Source organism: Gymnogyps californianus, chromosome 28 (genome assembly GCF_018139145.2).
Source record: "Gymnogyps californianus isolate 813 chromosome 28, ASM1813914v2, whole genome shotgun sequence".
In the NCBI taxonomy this organism is placed as follows: domain Eukaryota; kingdom Metazoa; phylum Chordata; class Aves; order Accipitriformes; family Cathartidae; genus Gymnogyps; species Gymnogyps californianus.
In genome coordinates this window covers 1318182-1334281 of record NC_059498.1, presented here as the reverse complement: position 1 = coordinate 1334281, position 16100 = coordinate 1318182, and the positions used below count along the sequence as shown (strand labels likewise).

At 44.3% G+C, this 16100-nt stretch overlaps 1 protein-coding gene across 1 annotated transcript; it reads left to right on the top strand.

Annotated features, from left to right (window-relative positions):
- Positions 1-14229: 14229 nt before the first annotated feature.
- LOC127026711 (olfactory receptor 6C75-like) lies at positions 14230-15164 on the top strand. Its single transcript, XM_050912023.1, is given in 4 exon segments — positions 14230-14485; positions 14488-14572; positions 14574-14934; positions 14937-15164. Coding segments are annotated over 4 exon segments (930 nt in total).
- Positions 15165-16100: the final 936 nt, after the last annotated feature.

Below are 16100 nucleotides of genomic sequence, written 5' to 3'. Positions count from 1 at the left end.
TTATGGAACAGCTTGGGTGGACATAAACCCTTTCACTTTGTACAAACACTTTGTACACTCACTTTGTACAGTGGAATCTCCTCTCTACTAGCTGAGCACACACTGTTTTGTACCCACCTAATCCTGCTGTACTAAATGGCCTCTGATTGTAGCAGAGCTAATAGCTTCTTCAAACTGATAAAATAGTTCCCAGGAAGGAATGACTTCCACCCGCTAAGACATGGATGGTGGGACATCCCATCACTGTGTAGCACTTGTTTGAGTATCTACTCTGAATATCACACGGTGCATCTGTGGCCCTAAATTTATGTGTGTGCCTGTGTAGGGCCTTTTTTTTTCCCCCCTGTTCAAAAATCCTGAACTGCTACGAGGGCTATGCTTAGTCACCAGAAAAACCAAAACCAAACCAAACAAACCCAGGAGAAAATTTGTATGACATGGAGCTGAGGGTTTGCATTGTAGCACTGAGGGTATTGCTTGAGAGCCATTGCAGGTGTTTGACACTGCAGAGCTTAGCTAGGTAGTGTTGGATGACTGTATAGGGCAGAAAGAACAAAACCTGTTCCAATCTTATTCATGTTGCCTCTTGAAAGGGATTCCTGGAGTGATCTACTCTACAAATGCGTTTGTTTCACTCCAGATGGAGACAAGTAATTAACAGTCAGTTCTACCCTGTGGACTTTCAGAGGACCAGGTGCCAATGGTGAACAGAAGAGTTATTTGACAGCACTAAAGAAAATCCATTTCTTTCTGGGAAAGGCAAACCCCAGGAGACTTTGTAGGGAAGAAACTATTTTCACCAAAATGGGGACAAAATATATTTTCCTTTCCTAGTTCTTTTAGTAAGAAAAAGGCCAATGCTTAGTTTCCATTTGCTGATGAAGACACCCCAATGTAGATGACTTCATGTGTTCAAAATATCTGCAGTTACTTTATAGTCAGTGAAGAAGTCTTCATTACAGGGGACAGCATGATTCAGTTGTGTAGTCAGCATGGGCAAGAATCAGGTGAAGATGAGGATACTTAACTACAGGTATCCAAATGAAGATGTAAACTGGGCATTTAAATCTTCATTATTATCCCTGCAGGTCCAGTCAATACAGTCACAGGAATTAAACAAGCTATGGTGTCTAAGAATGACAGCGTATACCGCTGCACAAGTTTCTGGAGGCTAGTAAAATATTCTGTAGCCCTAGCAGTACACGTTGACTTATTCTTCTAGTCTTGCCTATATGCTAGTGGTTATCTAAAGAATCAAGTTCCCAAGCAAGGCAAGGCTTCAGTCTGACCTTCTGTGGATGTTCTTGGGTGGGACTCCTCCTAGCTGACCTGAGGAGAGATTAACAGACCTACGTCTGGGCACCCAAATGCTGGTATGTATTTGTGAGTCAGGCATCCAACAGTCAGAACAATCAGAGGAGCCAAAGAAATGATTCAGCTCATCAAATATAGGTGTTCTTGCTATGGGGACCTGAATGTCTCTCTCAAGTCCTTTCATTTTCTTGCTCTCCAGTGAGTATATTCGAAGCGTAGAGGCCTAACTCACATGGAGACACCAATATTACAAAATGTAGCTGCAAGTGAGATGCATCCTTAAAGTCATGAAATGATTTCCACACATGAAATGAATGAACAAAATCATAATGTGGCATTGCAGCAAAGAAGGTGAATGATGTCCTGGGCTGCATTAGGAGGAGTTCCATAATGCACAAGAGCTCTCAATCCCCAGGTGTATGAAATCAGGAAAGGAAGGCAAGAGACTGACATGGCTGAGTCGAGACCTGCTGGTCAAACTAAAGGACAAGAAGGAAATGCACAGGCAGTGGAAGCAGGGACAGGTGTCCTGGGAAGAGCGGAGGGACGCTGCCCGGTTGTGTAGGGATGGAGTCAGGAAGGCCAAGGCACAGCTGGAGCTGAACTTGGCAAGGGATGCAAAGAATAAGAAGGGCTTCTACAGGTATGTCAGCCAGAAAAAGTGTACCCCCCCATGATGAACTCAACTGGCAAACTGGTAACAACAGCCGAGGAGAAGGCTGAGGTACTTAACAACTTTTTTGCCTCAGTCTTCACTGGCAATCTCTCTTCCCACTCCTCTCGAGTGGATGGACCCCAAGGCAGGGACTGGGGGAGCAAAGTCCCTCCCCCTGTAAGAGAAGATCAAGTTTGTGACCACCTGAGGAACCTGAACATGCATAAGTCTATGGGACCTGACGAGATGCATCCCAGAGTCCTGAGGGAACTGGCTGATGTAGTTGCCAAGCCACTCTCCATGATATTTGAGAAGTCATGGCAGTCAGGTGAAGCCCCCGGTGACTGGAAAAAGGGAAACGTTGCACCCATTTTTAAAAAGGGCAGAAAGGAGGACCCTGGGAACTACCGACCTGTCAGCCTCACCTCTGTGCCTGGGAAGATCATGGAACAGATCCTCCTAGAAGCTATCTTCAGGCACATGGAGGACAAGGAGGTGATTCGAGACAGCCAGCATGGCTTCACCAAGGGCAAGTCTTGCCTGACCAACCTAGTGGCCTTCTATGATGGAGTGACTACCTCAGTGGACAAGGGAAGAGCTACTGACGTCATCGATCTGGACTTCTGTAAGGCCTTTGACACAGTTCCCCACAACATCCTTCTCTCAAAATTGGAGAGAGATGGATTTGATGGATGGATTGTTCGGTAGATGAGGAATTGGCTGGATGGTCACATCCAGAGGGTAGTGATCAACGTTCCAATGTCCAGATGGAGATCAGTGACAAGTGGTGTCCCTCAGGGGTCCGTATTAGGACCAGTACTGTTTAATATCTTCATCAATGACAAAGAGAGTGGGATCAAGTGCACCTTCAGCAAGTTTGCAGATGACACCAAGCTGAGTGCTGTGCTTGGCATGCCTGAGGGATGGGATGGCCTCCAGAGGGACCTGGGCAAGCTCAAGAAGTGGGCCCATGTGAACCTCATGAGGTTCAACAAGACCAAGTGCAAGGTCTGGCCCCTGGGTTGGGGCAACGCCCAGTATCAATACAGGCTGGGGGATGAAGGGACTGAGAGCAGCCCTGCCGAGAAGGACTTGGGAGTACTGGTGGATGAAAAGCTGGACATGAGCTGGCAATGTGCGCTCGCAGCCCAGAAAGCCAACCGTATCCTGGGCTGCATGAAAAAGAGGCATGGCCAGCAGGTCGAGGGAGGTGATTCTGCCCCTCTAACTCTGCTCTCGTGAGACCCCACCTGGAGTACTGCGTCCAGCTCTGGAGTCCTCAGTACAGGAAAGACATGGACCTGTTGGAGCAGGTCCAGAGGAGGGCCACAAAAATGATCAGAGGGATGGAACACCTCTCCTATGAAGAAAGGCTGAGAGAGTTGGAGTTGTTCAGCCTGGAGAAGAGAAGGCTCTGGGGAGACCTTATTGTGGCCTTTCAGTACTTAAAGGGGGCTTATAAGAAAGATGGGGACAAACTTTTTAGTAGGGCCTGTTGTGATAGGACAAGGGGTAATGGTTTTAAATTAAAAGAGGGTAGATTCAGACTAGATATAAGGAAGAAATTTTTTACGCTGAGGGTGATGAAACACTGGAACAGGTTGCCCAGAGAGGTGGTAGATGCCCCATCCCTGGAAACATTCAAGGTCAGGTTGGACAGGGCTCTGAGCAACCTGACCTAGTTGAAGATGTCCCTGCTCATTGCAGGGGGGTTGGACTAGATGACCTTTAAAGGTCCCTTCCAACCCAAACTGTTCTATGATTTTATGAGTGCTTCCAGCAGGCTGAGGGAGGTGATCCTTCCCGTCTACGCAGCACTGGTGAGGCCACACCTGGAGTACTGTGGGCAGTTCTGGGCTCCCTAGTAAAAGAGAGACATAGATGTACTGGGGAGAGTCCAACAAAGCGGCATGGAGGTGATAAAAGGACTGCAACATCTCTCCTATGAGGAATGGCTGAGAGAGCTGTGACTGTTTACCCTGGAGAAGAGAAGGCTCTGGTGGGATCTTATCCATATATATAAATACCTGAAGGTAGGGTGTAAAGGGGACAGAGCCAGGTTCTTTTCAGTGGTGTGCAGTGACAGGACAAGAGGCAATGGGCACAAACTGAAACATGAGAGGCTCTGCCTGAACATCAGGAAACACATTTTGCTGTGAGAGTGGCCAAGCACTGGTACAGGTTGCCCAGAGAGTTTGTGGAGTCTCCATGGTTGGAGATATTCAAAAACCATCTGGAATTGGTCCTGAGCAACTGGCTGTAGGTGGTCCTGCTTGAGCAGGGGGGTTGAATCAGATGACCACTGGAGGTCCCTTCCCACCTCAACCGTTCTGTGTTTCTGTGATTCTCGGGTATTGTCAGTGTGCAACACAGAGTAGAAAACAGCTGTAATCCATGCGCCGGCGACCATCTGCATGCAAGGTTTCCTGTTCACGACTCATAGTTCAGTGGTTTGCAGATACTGACCTAACAGTCATAGGTCATCATAGTGAGAAAGGCTAAGCTGGCTGCAGCACAGAAAACAAAGATTTGGGGTGATACAACCAGAGTAGGAAATGGATGTGGTGTTCAGCAAGGAGGTGGTGTTCAGCAGGGTGGCCTCCGTGAGAAGAGACCAGGGGCTGCCTTCAGGCTGCCCTCATGCTAGACACAGACAGTTCCAGCCAGCTTGACAACGGACCCGCCTCAGACGAGGGTCGAGCCAATCAGCGAAGCTGGTGGCACCTCTCTGAAAATGTATTTCTAAAAGGGCAAAATGCTGCATGGCAGTGAGGAGTGAGGAAAAACAAAGTGTGGGAAACAATCGTATGAACACCAAGGTCAGAGAAGAAGGCGAGGGAGGCGCTCCAAGTGCCAGATCAGATATTCCCCTGCTGTCCGTGGGAGAGACCATGGTGGAGCAGGTATTTCCCTGCAGTCTGTGGAGAGGATCATGCTGGAACAGATATCCACACGGCAGCCCATGGATGACACCATGGTGGAGCAGGTGGATATGCCTTGAAGGAACTGTGGCCTGTGGAGAGCCCACGCTGGAGCAGGTTTATCCTGAAGGACTGCAGTCCGTGAGAGCAACCCCATGCTGGAGCAGGGAAAAGCGTGAGGAGGGAGGAGTGGCAGAAACGAAATGTTACAAACTGTCCACAACCCCCATTCCCCATCTCCCCGTGCCTCTTAGAGTTGGGTAGGAGGTAGAGAAGTCAGGAGTGAAGGAGTGAATTTGACCCTGGGAAGAAGAGGGGTGTGGCTAGAAGGTGTTTTTTTGTCTTTGTTTCTCATCATTCTATTCTGTTTTAATTGGCAATAAATTAAATTAATTATCCCAAAGTCAAGTCTGGTTTGCCCGTAACTGTAATTGGTAAGTGATCTGGTCTTTATCTTGACCCATGAGCTTTTTCAACTTGTTTTTATTTCCTACAAAATATAAAATTTACTGATTTGCTAGAAGGGAAAGATGAAACCAAAGGGAACTAAGCAAATTAACAACAAAAGATCACAGAAAACCGTAGGTCATTGGAGAGAAAATTAGTTAATTAAAAAAAAGGTAGAATGAGACATTTTTGGTGCTCTGTGAATGAAGTAACTGACAATAGGGCAAACTGCTCAATGGATAGCAAAAGAACTAATGATATTATTACTACAAACTACTGATATTTGTATAGGTCACTGATGTTTGCAACAAGATATGACAAATTTATTTTAAGTATGCACTAGAGCATCATATGCAATTGCGTATGATGCTATCACTGAATAGCAAACATTTAGCATCAATATTTTTGTGTATTTAAAGCTATTAAATGATATACTGGTTTATAGTGTGCACACATAAAATTACATTTGCATATGCTTATGCCAGAGAGAGGCTCTCACAACTTAATTTTTAAAGTACTGAAATAATAAATTTTCATGGTATTGTCAAATGTTTATTAATGCAGCTGGCTTGTTTAGCAAAGCTAAAGCATCACAGCTCAAGACCTGAGCAGAATGACATCATGAATGAACCATGGAAGCAGGGGTAAGATGGCCTTCAGCCACAAACACTGCCACTGAGAAGAGCTTAGGTATTCTCGTGTCTGCAGCCTGCTACGTAGGGGTATAAGCAGAAACTTGGCCTGATACCAGACTCTAATATTAAACAAATAGAGTGATAGTGCTGATGATCAGAAGATACCAGGCCACCAGGGGGAAAGAGCTGTAATCCTATGTCTACAGACCCTGCTGTAAGCCCCCACCCTAGCCAGGATTCAGCTACTGGTGTATCAGGGACCTAAGACACAGCTGTGTTATGGCACAGCTGCGTAATCATCACTCAGACAGCTACAAAAGATCTGTGAGGAAGTCTATAGAGAAGAAAGGAGGACTGTCTGATTATGGACAGAAGTGGAATTGTGGAGATGTGATCATGGCTAACTCAAGGATTCAAAAACACACAAAAACCACACAAAAGGTCTAAAACCTAAAAAAGGAGAGATGCAAGTCAGGCTAGTCAGAGGCTGCTCAGGAATCGTCAGTCCATTTGGTCCTTCACCAGTGTGTGATGGGTTGACCTTGGCTAGCTGCCAGGTGCCCAACAAGCCGCTCTATCACTCCTCTTCCTCAGCTGGACAGGGGAGAGAAAATATGATGAAAGACTCGTGGGTCAAGATAAGGACAGGGAGATCACTCAGCAATTACCATCACAGGCAAAACAGACTCGACTTGGGGAAATTAATTTAATTTATTGCCAATCAAATCAGAGCAGGATAATGAGAAATAAGAACAAATCTAAAAACACCTTACCCCCACCCCTCCCTTCTTCCCAGGCTCAACTTCACTCACGAATTCTCTACCTCTTCCTCCTGGGTGACGCAAGGGGATGGGGAATGGGGGTTGCCAGCACTTCATAATATGTTGTCTCTGCCGCTCCTTCCTCCTTAGACTCTCCCCCTGCTCCAGCGTGGGGTCCCACCCACGGGAGACAGTCCTTCACAAACTTCTCCAACATGGGTCTTTTCCATGGGGTGCAGTCCTTCAGGAATGGACTGCTCCAGCGTGGGTCCCCCATGGGGCACAGGTCCTGCTAGAAAATCTGCTCCAGTGTGGGCTCCTCTCCGCGGGGCCACAAGTCCTGCCAGGAGCCTAGTCCAACGTGAGCTCTCCATGGGGTCACAGCTTCCTTCAGGGGTCATCCACCTGCTCTGACATGGGGTCCTCCACGGGCTGCAGGTGAGTATCTGCTCCACCATGGACCTCCATGGGCTGCAGGGGGACAGCCTGCCTCACCATGTTCTTCACCATGGACTGCAGGGGAATCTCTGCTCCAGCACCTGGAGCACCTCCTCCCTCTCCTTCTTCGCTGACCTTGGTGTCTGCAGAGCTGTTTCACTCACATATTCTCACTCCTCTCTCCCAGTTGCTGTTGCACAGCAGTTTTTACCCCTTCTGAAACATGTTATCACAGAGGTGCTACCATCAAAGCTGATTGGCTCAGCTTTGGCCAGCAGCGGGTCCATCGTGGAGCCGACTGGAATTGGCTCTGTCCAACATGGGGATAGCTTCTGGCACCTTCTCACAGAAGCCGCCCCTGGAGTCCCCTGCTATCAAATCCTTGCCATGTAAACCCAATACACAGTGTCATCAGTGTTGATGGAGTTCGTGGCAGACCACAACTCTGCAGCACTGTCATGGCCATGAGTGTACCAATAAGCCTCAATTGCCCTGACCCAAGGATGCATTCCAGGGAGTGATGGAGGCTAATTCTGCCCCTCCTGACTGATGCTTACCTTGCCAACACAGACTCTTGGAGTGCTGTATCGGAGGGCATAAGCATGATGGCTTGTTATACTCTAGCTATCTTTCATGTGCGCTTGACAAAAATGATTGCTTTATGCTTTAAGGTACGCATATCCTGCTTGTTGAGCCTCTTTGTGTCCAGCTAAAATTGCTGTAACAAAGTCACCAGAGAAAGGCTTTGTCTTCTACCTCATATTTCTTATCCCCTCTGCTCTCCCCCGCCCCCATCCCCGTCTTGAGTCTAGGGGCAGAATTCACCCAAAGAATCGGTGCTTAAGTAAGGAAATGCAGTTAGTCATCCCAGGCTTACAATCAGTGAAAGAGCTCTGTGATCTTTGAGGTGGGGCAGCTGTTCTCATACAACAAGCATTTTAGGTCAAGTTCACAATGAAAGGTGCAATTTTTGGTATTTTTTTCCCTGATCATTCTTAGTTGTTCAGTGGTTCTGGGTGGGTCTCTTCATCTCTACAAAAGCGTCCAAAATGTCAGGAGTACAGGTCTAAGCCAATTATCCTAAATTCCTTTTATTGCAACAGGAAGGATGAGATCTCTCCTAACATGAATTACATCAAAAAACAAGTGTGAAGGATGGTCCAACTCTGTCAGTTCACCACTGACAATGGAGATAGCCTAAGGGTTACTGGGTCACATTTTGGCATTGGCATAGTAAATACCAGCAGCCTGGTGAGATCAATTTAAAAACAATATTCAGCTGTTTATTGTGGAAACCATCCTGCCCAAGCTGAGACACACACTTGATCAGTGAAAATCAACCTCAACAGGAAGATGGTGTGGAACCCAACCCTTGATACTGGAAGCATTAGAGCTCTGCATCTCATGTTCTGTCTGCCTTTGCACTTCTCCTTCAGTAACCTTTTCAAACAGGTTAATGAAATGAATGAAGAACTTACTGTGCTGGTCTTTGGACCAGCTCTTTCTTTCACATGCATCCCATTCTCCAAAATTCATGGCTCGTGTCCTCTGTTGATCTGACTTTCCTCCCTCCGCTCCTTGTGCTGCCTGCTGGATAAGATGGCTCAAATCCCCCGCTCCTCCTTTTGAGTCTGAACTGACAGGCAGAGCCAGTCTGAATTACTATTCAAGTGAGCAATGCATTTTCATATTCTTGGCTTTTAGGCACGAAATGGGAGGCTTTATTTCTAAGGATTTCTTCAACATAGTCCCTGGAGCCCTGTACTGTTCATGAGCAGAGATTCAAAGTAAAATTCTACTATATTTATTACAGGTAAAGCTAGAAAATGCCAATGTGATACTCTACTTTGACCTTTTCAAGTAAATCAGTCATATGATCTCAGTCAGATTTCCCAGTTCTCAGCTCAATCTGTCTGTGCAGGGACCTGAGGGGGACTGGAAGTCTTTGGGAGGTGTTAGCCATGATCTCAGAAACACTTCTGTGTCATACAATTTTGACACTCCAGGTGATCTCACAGTCTCCTAGTCCCCTCTCTGCATCCTTCACTGTTTGAACACTACTGTAGACATTTCAGTGTGTCTTGATTCCTGCCTTCCAAGTAATCTTTTAGTCTTAAAAGGCATGAAGTTGGACTGAACATTGGTTCAAAAGAATAAAGACATGCAATAGTGAACACTTACATGCGATCATCTCACTAACATTAGGTTCACCTGCCACAGAAATGTGCATGCAACAATGGATGCTCAAAATAACCCAGGATATCATACCTTGCTACTCGACTTTCTGCTGGTCCACGCTCTCTCTACAGTCTTGTACTGATGCCCTACATAAACTCTAGCATCTCAAATGACACAAAAATTCCTAGAAAATGAAGGAGCTACTCTCTGGAACACTTTTCAGGCCACATATAGGAGACAAAGGTAATTTGAGAAAAGGCAGGCTGCATGTACCAAGGGTAAAACCTGATCAACATGATCAACCTGACTGCCTATTACTGTCTTTGAAAAACAGCGATGAACAGGTTGAGAGCTTGTGGATAACAATTAGGGGCCAAGCCAACAAAGAAGACCTCATGGCTGGTGTTTACTACAGGCCATCCAATCAAGAGGAGGATGTTGACAAAGCGTTCTTACTTCAACTACAGGAAGCATCACACTGATCCTGCTGGAGGACTTCAGTCACCCTGACATCTCTTGGAAAAGCACAGCAGCAAGCTGTAAGCAGTCCAGGAGACACTTGGAATGCATTGAAAATAATTTCTTAATCACAAGTGATATCTCCCCCTGAGCAGGGACGCCTCTCAGGGTAGATTGCGCAAGGATTTTAAATGGTAGATTTCACGAGGATTTTAAATAGTAGATTTTGCGAGGATTTCAAAGAGTAGATTTTGCGAGGATTTCCAAGATCGTCTGCTGATAGATGCTGACAAAGAAGAAGGGGTCAAAGATCATCTGCTGACAGATGCTGACAAAGGAGAATAGTGAGTAATTCACTACAATTAGATTTCGCAAAGTTTCAAAGATCATTTGGTACCAACAATTACTACAATTGGCCAAGACAGAAAAATCTTGATCGTAGGTTAACCTCTATATCTGTGTGTGTGTGTTTGTGTGTGTGGGATTCAATTTAGGAAACTTTGTAGTGTTGATTATAGCAAATTTTATTAAACCACTCTGATAATTGTCTGACGATTAAGTATTGTTAAAAATCATGTGACCTAGTCTTGTGTTTTACCGTAATAGTGTTACTAACTCTTAAATTGCTGCTACCTCCAAGTTGTGTAGGATCCATAATCACTCATTCCTTGACAAATTGGCGTAGTAACTCAACAGGAGGTTTTCCTTACCCTTTGTATTAATTCAATTAGACAAGTCTGAGACTAAGTTTGGACCTAGTCGCACCTAAGCTCCATCAGGAGTTTAGAAAGCAAGGGGGTCCACTCTGAACGTCGTGACTCAACGGAAGGATCTCCCTTAACCTTTTGCATCTCTGGTCTCTGTGTGAATCATTCTAACTCGATTCTAACTCAATTTTCGTGTGTATGTTTCTTCCATGTAGTAAGTAATAGACTGAGCCTTGCCATCGAACTTTGTTAAGTCACACTTTTACAAATTCACTTTGAAATCACCTTTTGCTAATACCTTTGACGGTGATTCTTTAAGTGGTCTAAATCACTCATCTGCGACACTGTATCAGGTATTGAGACACTCACCTCACAGATACAAAGCTTCACTGTACATGCCTAAATCCAGATGTCTGCATCTGCAGCTGATTTCCCCCTCTGCAACTTAGGATGACTTACATCAGTGCTTTGTGTCCCTGTCACCCCCATTGCCTGATCATTACAAGTCAGCATCGTTTTCAAAAACGAAGGTACTTAAGATGGAGCCAAGATAAAGAGTGGCGTAAATCTTCCTAAGTTTTTGTGACCTCTGGCTTTTACTTCTAAGTTAGAGTTGTTTGCTCTGTGCATGGTCAAAAAGAATCTATGGAGTGTGATTTGTTTTTCTTAAGACTGATGGCTAAAGTTACTGCATAAATCACCCTTTGGAGGGATCAATATTCCTCTCTTGGCTGAAGACAGTCCCTGAACCACTGTCTTGGATTTAGACTGTCAACTGAGATGAATCCTATCCTTAATCCTGTCCTTACTTTGCAGCTCATGCAGTTGTTGGATTTGACAACTAGGTAACATGGACGATACTTTGGCTGAGATTCTTGAACCCTTCTGAAACCGCAGAAGAAGCCTGGATACCCTAAGGTATAAATTGCCATTAGATAGCTACGTGTAGGGAATTGAATCAAAGCTCCACAGTGTTGATATTAAAGACACATAAGATGAATCATATCCACTGCTGTCTAAACTTTTTACCTCTTGGAATGAACCATAAGCCCAGTCAATTGAATAAGCCAAGAAAGAAGGCATGTCTGTGACAAACAATTACACTCCCAGAAGACCACAAAGGATCTTTCTAGGGAGATCATCACACGTCATCTTGGGAAGGGACAAAACTAGAATAAACCAACTTAAATGGCACTGGTGTAACAACTCACACAGGAAAAGCTCTGAGGAGAAGCTAGGCCAGTATCCCTTAAAGTAATTGCAATATGGAAGCAATGTTAATGGCACTAAATTAAGCATTTTCTTTTTCTCCTTCTAGGCAGTTAGTGTTGAACCTTTTAGTAACACATACTGTACTTGGAAAAGTAGGTTATACATGCATATAACCAGTATACATGCAAAAGATCTTTTTGCTGGATAGAGGTTAGTTTTATAGAAAGCTACATACTTGAAATGTTAGGAAACAAGATGTGATTTTGTCATGAGACAGGTCACTGAGACCTGTGCATAAGAAAACCTCCTCTGAAGAGAAGGCATCTCAGGAGAAGGAGGAGTGTTCTTTGGCTAAAAGGCAATTTCAAGGGATTAGGTGACAGAACAATAACCCGCTGATAGGACCTGAAAGATGTTTCTAAGGGTTTGTAAAACAAAAGGTCTTCCTCCCCGGAATATTTGATTTTCTCAATCTGCATGGTGAGTACTTCTCTCTTCCTTTGTACCAGTACCATAACAAAGATGATCGGAAGCATGACATATGATCCAACTCCCTGAAGGGGATGAAAACATGTCTATTAAGACAATGTGTATTGTCTTCTCCCCAAAAGAAGAGATTTTTTAGCCCTTGCAAACTTCTCTAAAGGTGCTGTCCAATTAATTTGTTAGAAGTAGTCACTTTATCAATTTAAGTATTCTATATTATTATTACTCCTACTACTATCATTACTACCTCTGCTCTGACTCAAGATTTGGTGATCGGTTAATGTCAGGATTCTTGTTAACCTTCAGTAGTAATTCATACTTCTTTCATTGTAATAGGCATGAATTAAAGTATTTTCATTAAGAGTCCAGGGAGTATTCATCTCTACAAGTTAGACATCCAAGTCTGAGGAAGTACTTTAGGTTCAGTGTAGTGTGAGTGGAGAGAGCAAGAGAGGTCCAGAAGGCAATTTTCAGACTTATCTTCATTGCCTGCTTACGATGAAGATGAGTTATCCCTGCCAATGCTTATTGTTATCAACTAATTAGAAAAACCTGCTGTGACTAATGCAAAACTTGCACATGTTTTAGGTATCTCATTTAGGGCATTTGGCAGCATTAAATGTTTGATTTGGTTGCATACATACAGGTGCCTATTTGTTTTGAAATGTCTCAGGGTTACCTGACCAGCCTCCCATTGTGTCCCCTAGGGGCAATGGTCCTCCACAGTGTCTGCCACTCCTCTGCAGATGTCCCATGAGTCTAGGAATTCAAGTGGATCCTTCTGACAATGTTTAAAACTCAGCAGAACAACTTAGTGGCATTTTACATGCCTTACGATGTCTCATCTCATCTCCAGGTTGCAGAAACCTATAAACAGATGTCCAATCTGCCAGCACTGTATTGATGTCCTGAATACTCAATGGTGCCTAAGATGTTATTTGACATCTATGTTTCAGCAACTGAGTTCCATCCCAGTTGTCCAAGTGCAAGTTACTCACCACAAGTGGGATTTTTCTCACTTAAACCGAAATCTAGATCTCTCTTGTCTTTTTGGTTAAGGGATAGTTATAGGCAATCCAGGAAGCCAATTCTTCTCATGTAATTAAGGTTTCTACCTTTGCATGAGATGAATCATGTCCTACAAATGCCTTTTATATCCATTGTTCAAAAAGGGTTTCTAGATGATTTGGTCATGTAGCTCTCTACAAGGAAAGATGCTTGAAGGTGGATGAGCAGACTCTTATCTTCTGTTTGTTTCTGGAGATAGACTCCTGTGTTCTTTGAATCACTCCTCAGCAAATCCAGGGGCTAATCATCATGTTCATTTCATCAGGGAACAAATTCCTTTCTGAAAGTACTAGATACTTGTAGTATGATAGCCTACTTAGATTTAGCACCTTATTTTTAGTAAAGTAGAGTTGTGTAAAATGAATTGAACTAAGAATCTGACACCAAGGGCAAGGAGTATTGTTGGGAGGTTTAGTTAAACCTTGGTAGTGGAGGTATTCATAAAGGCTATGTTCAATCAAGTGATGCCCCTTTTCAGAGCTCCCCTTGGGTATGCCTATGCTTACATGTTGTATCAGGGTCACCCACCATAAAGCTCCAGTCCTTTAACTGTCCACTCCCCCCCACATGTCCCATTTTATTTTAACTGTCTCTTTAGGCTCTGAAGATCAGACACAGAAGGAGAAGAAGGAAGGATCACTGCTTCATACTCAAGACCTTCTTCTGCAGTGTGGATTCATTTGCCTTTACATGTTTAGCACTGAATTTGGGTATTGCTCAGAAAGGCAGTGTAGACTTCATCTTAGAAACCAGTGAGGAGGGGCAGCAGGCAATTCAGAGTGGAGATCTTACTGAGCCTTGATGAATCCTCTTCTTTGGAAGAACACCCAGTAAAAAGGGAGCACTGGCTGATTTCAGGAATAAGGTTGTGGAGAATCTCACTCACTACTTTTTCATTTTTTGTGTGCTTTCCTCAAACATTTTTATCTGTTTAAAGATAAGCTACAGATGGAGAATCAAACAACAGTGATGGAGTTCATCCTCTTGGGTGTTGCTGATGATGGTCAACTCCAGTATGTGCTCTTTACCATCCTGTTAGTCATCTACATCTTGACTTTAACAGGTAACATTCTCATCATCACCGTCACCCTGATAAACCATCATCTTCAGACTCCCATGTACTTCTTCCTCAGGAACTTCTCCCTCTTAGAGATTGGCTTTACCACCACTGTCATCCCCAAAGCATTGGCCAACCTGGCTTTAGGCAAAAAACAATTTCTTTAAGGGGTTGTCTCACTCAAACTTTTCTCTACTTCATGCTAGGTACCACCGAGTTTCTCCCGTTAGCTGTAAGCTATGTGCCATCTGCAAACTCTACACTATGTGGCCATTATGAATTCACAAGTCTGCAGCCTGCTGGTGATTACTGCCTGGATTGGTGGGGCTGTCCTCGTTCTTTTTCCATCAGTGGTATATTTCCAGATGCCATTCTGTAGTTCAAACGTCATTAATTGTTTTTTCTGTGGTAGCACACCAATGATTCAGCTCAAATGTGGAAATACCAAGGTCCTAGAGTGCATGAATTTCATCTCAGCAGTGTTCACTCTGCTGGGTAGCCTAGCTATTACAGCTGTATCCTACATCAACATCATTACTGCTGTGGTCAAAATCCCCTCTGTGGCTGGCAGACAGAAAGCCTTTTCCACCTATATGTGTCTCACCTGACGGTGGTGTCTATCACGTACGGCAGCTGCTTCTTCATGTACCTCACGCCCACCCAGACCAACAGACTGGACCTCAGCAAGATGGTGTCCATCTTGAACACTGTGGTATCTCTTCTGCTCAATCCGTTCATCTATAGCTTGAGGAACACACAGTTTCAGAAGGCCTTAAGGGAAAGCATCAAATGGAGTATAGCCATTTCTAAACACCCAGAAATTTGAGGTGGTGATGAATGTGGATGCAATCAAGAAAGTGAAAGAAAATTAATAACATTTCTGTCTCTCCTTAGACATCCATCCATTCACCGACGTACCTATTCCTACACGTCCATCCATCCATGCATTCATCAATCCATCTACAAACAGTTGTCAATAATCTTGTAAATTACTGAAACCTGTTCTTTCAGTTCTTTCTCCTTCCTTTTTTTTTGCCACAAGCTTTCTGGTTTTCTTTTCTCCATGTTGAATGATTTAGGATAGTAGTGGCTAGTCCACAGATCACTCTCTTACTGGGTAGTCCAAGTCCACATGAAGAATGAAGGGAAGTACAAAGGGCTTTATGCAAACAACATCACCACATCATTTAAGGAGCCACTTGTACACACAGAACAGTTCCTTCCTTCAACGGAATGTAATGAGAGAGCACGGAAAGGTATGGGACAGAGGGAAAAATCATGTCATCAGCTATCTGTGAATAAATGCCTGAGCCTTCCATCCTCATGAGTCTCAGTGATATGTCGTGTGTGATACATCTTTCTCTGATGTATACATACTTCAGTTTAAGCCTCAGCAGATGAAGAGTATTGGCTACCTCTATAATCCAGTGACTGAAGGTGGGGAGAATGCTAGACGTTTTCTGAAACAAACTGTATATTTTTTGTTCACTCATGAAGGAAGTAGTGTCCAATTTGTAACATTTGTAGGTTTTAGTAATTCATGTCATGCTTGCTGGAACCCATCTTATTTAAGCTTTAGGAAACTGGGACGGGACTAATCTTACCTAACATCAGTGATTGGATTCAGCACCTGATTTGGACCTATGTCGTGGTTTAACCCCAGCCGGCAACTAAGCACCACGCAGCCGCTTGCTCACTCCCCCCCCACCCAGTGGGATGGGGGAGAGAATCGGGAAAAAACCCCCTCGTGGGTTGAGATAAA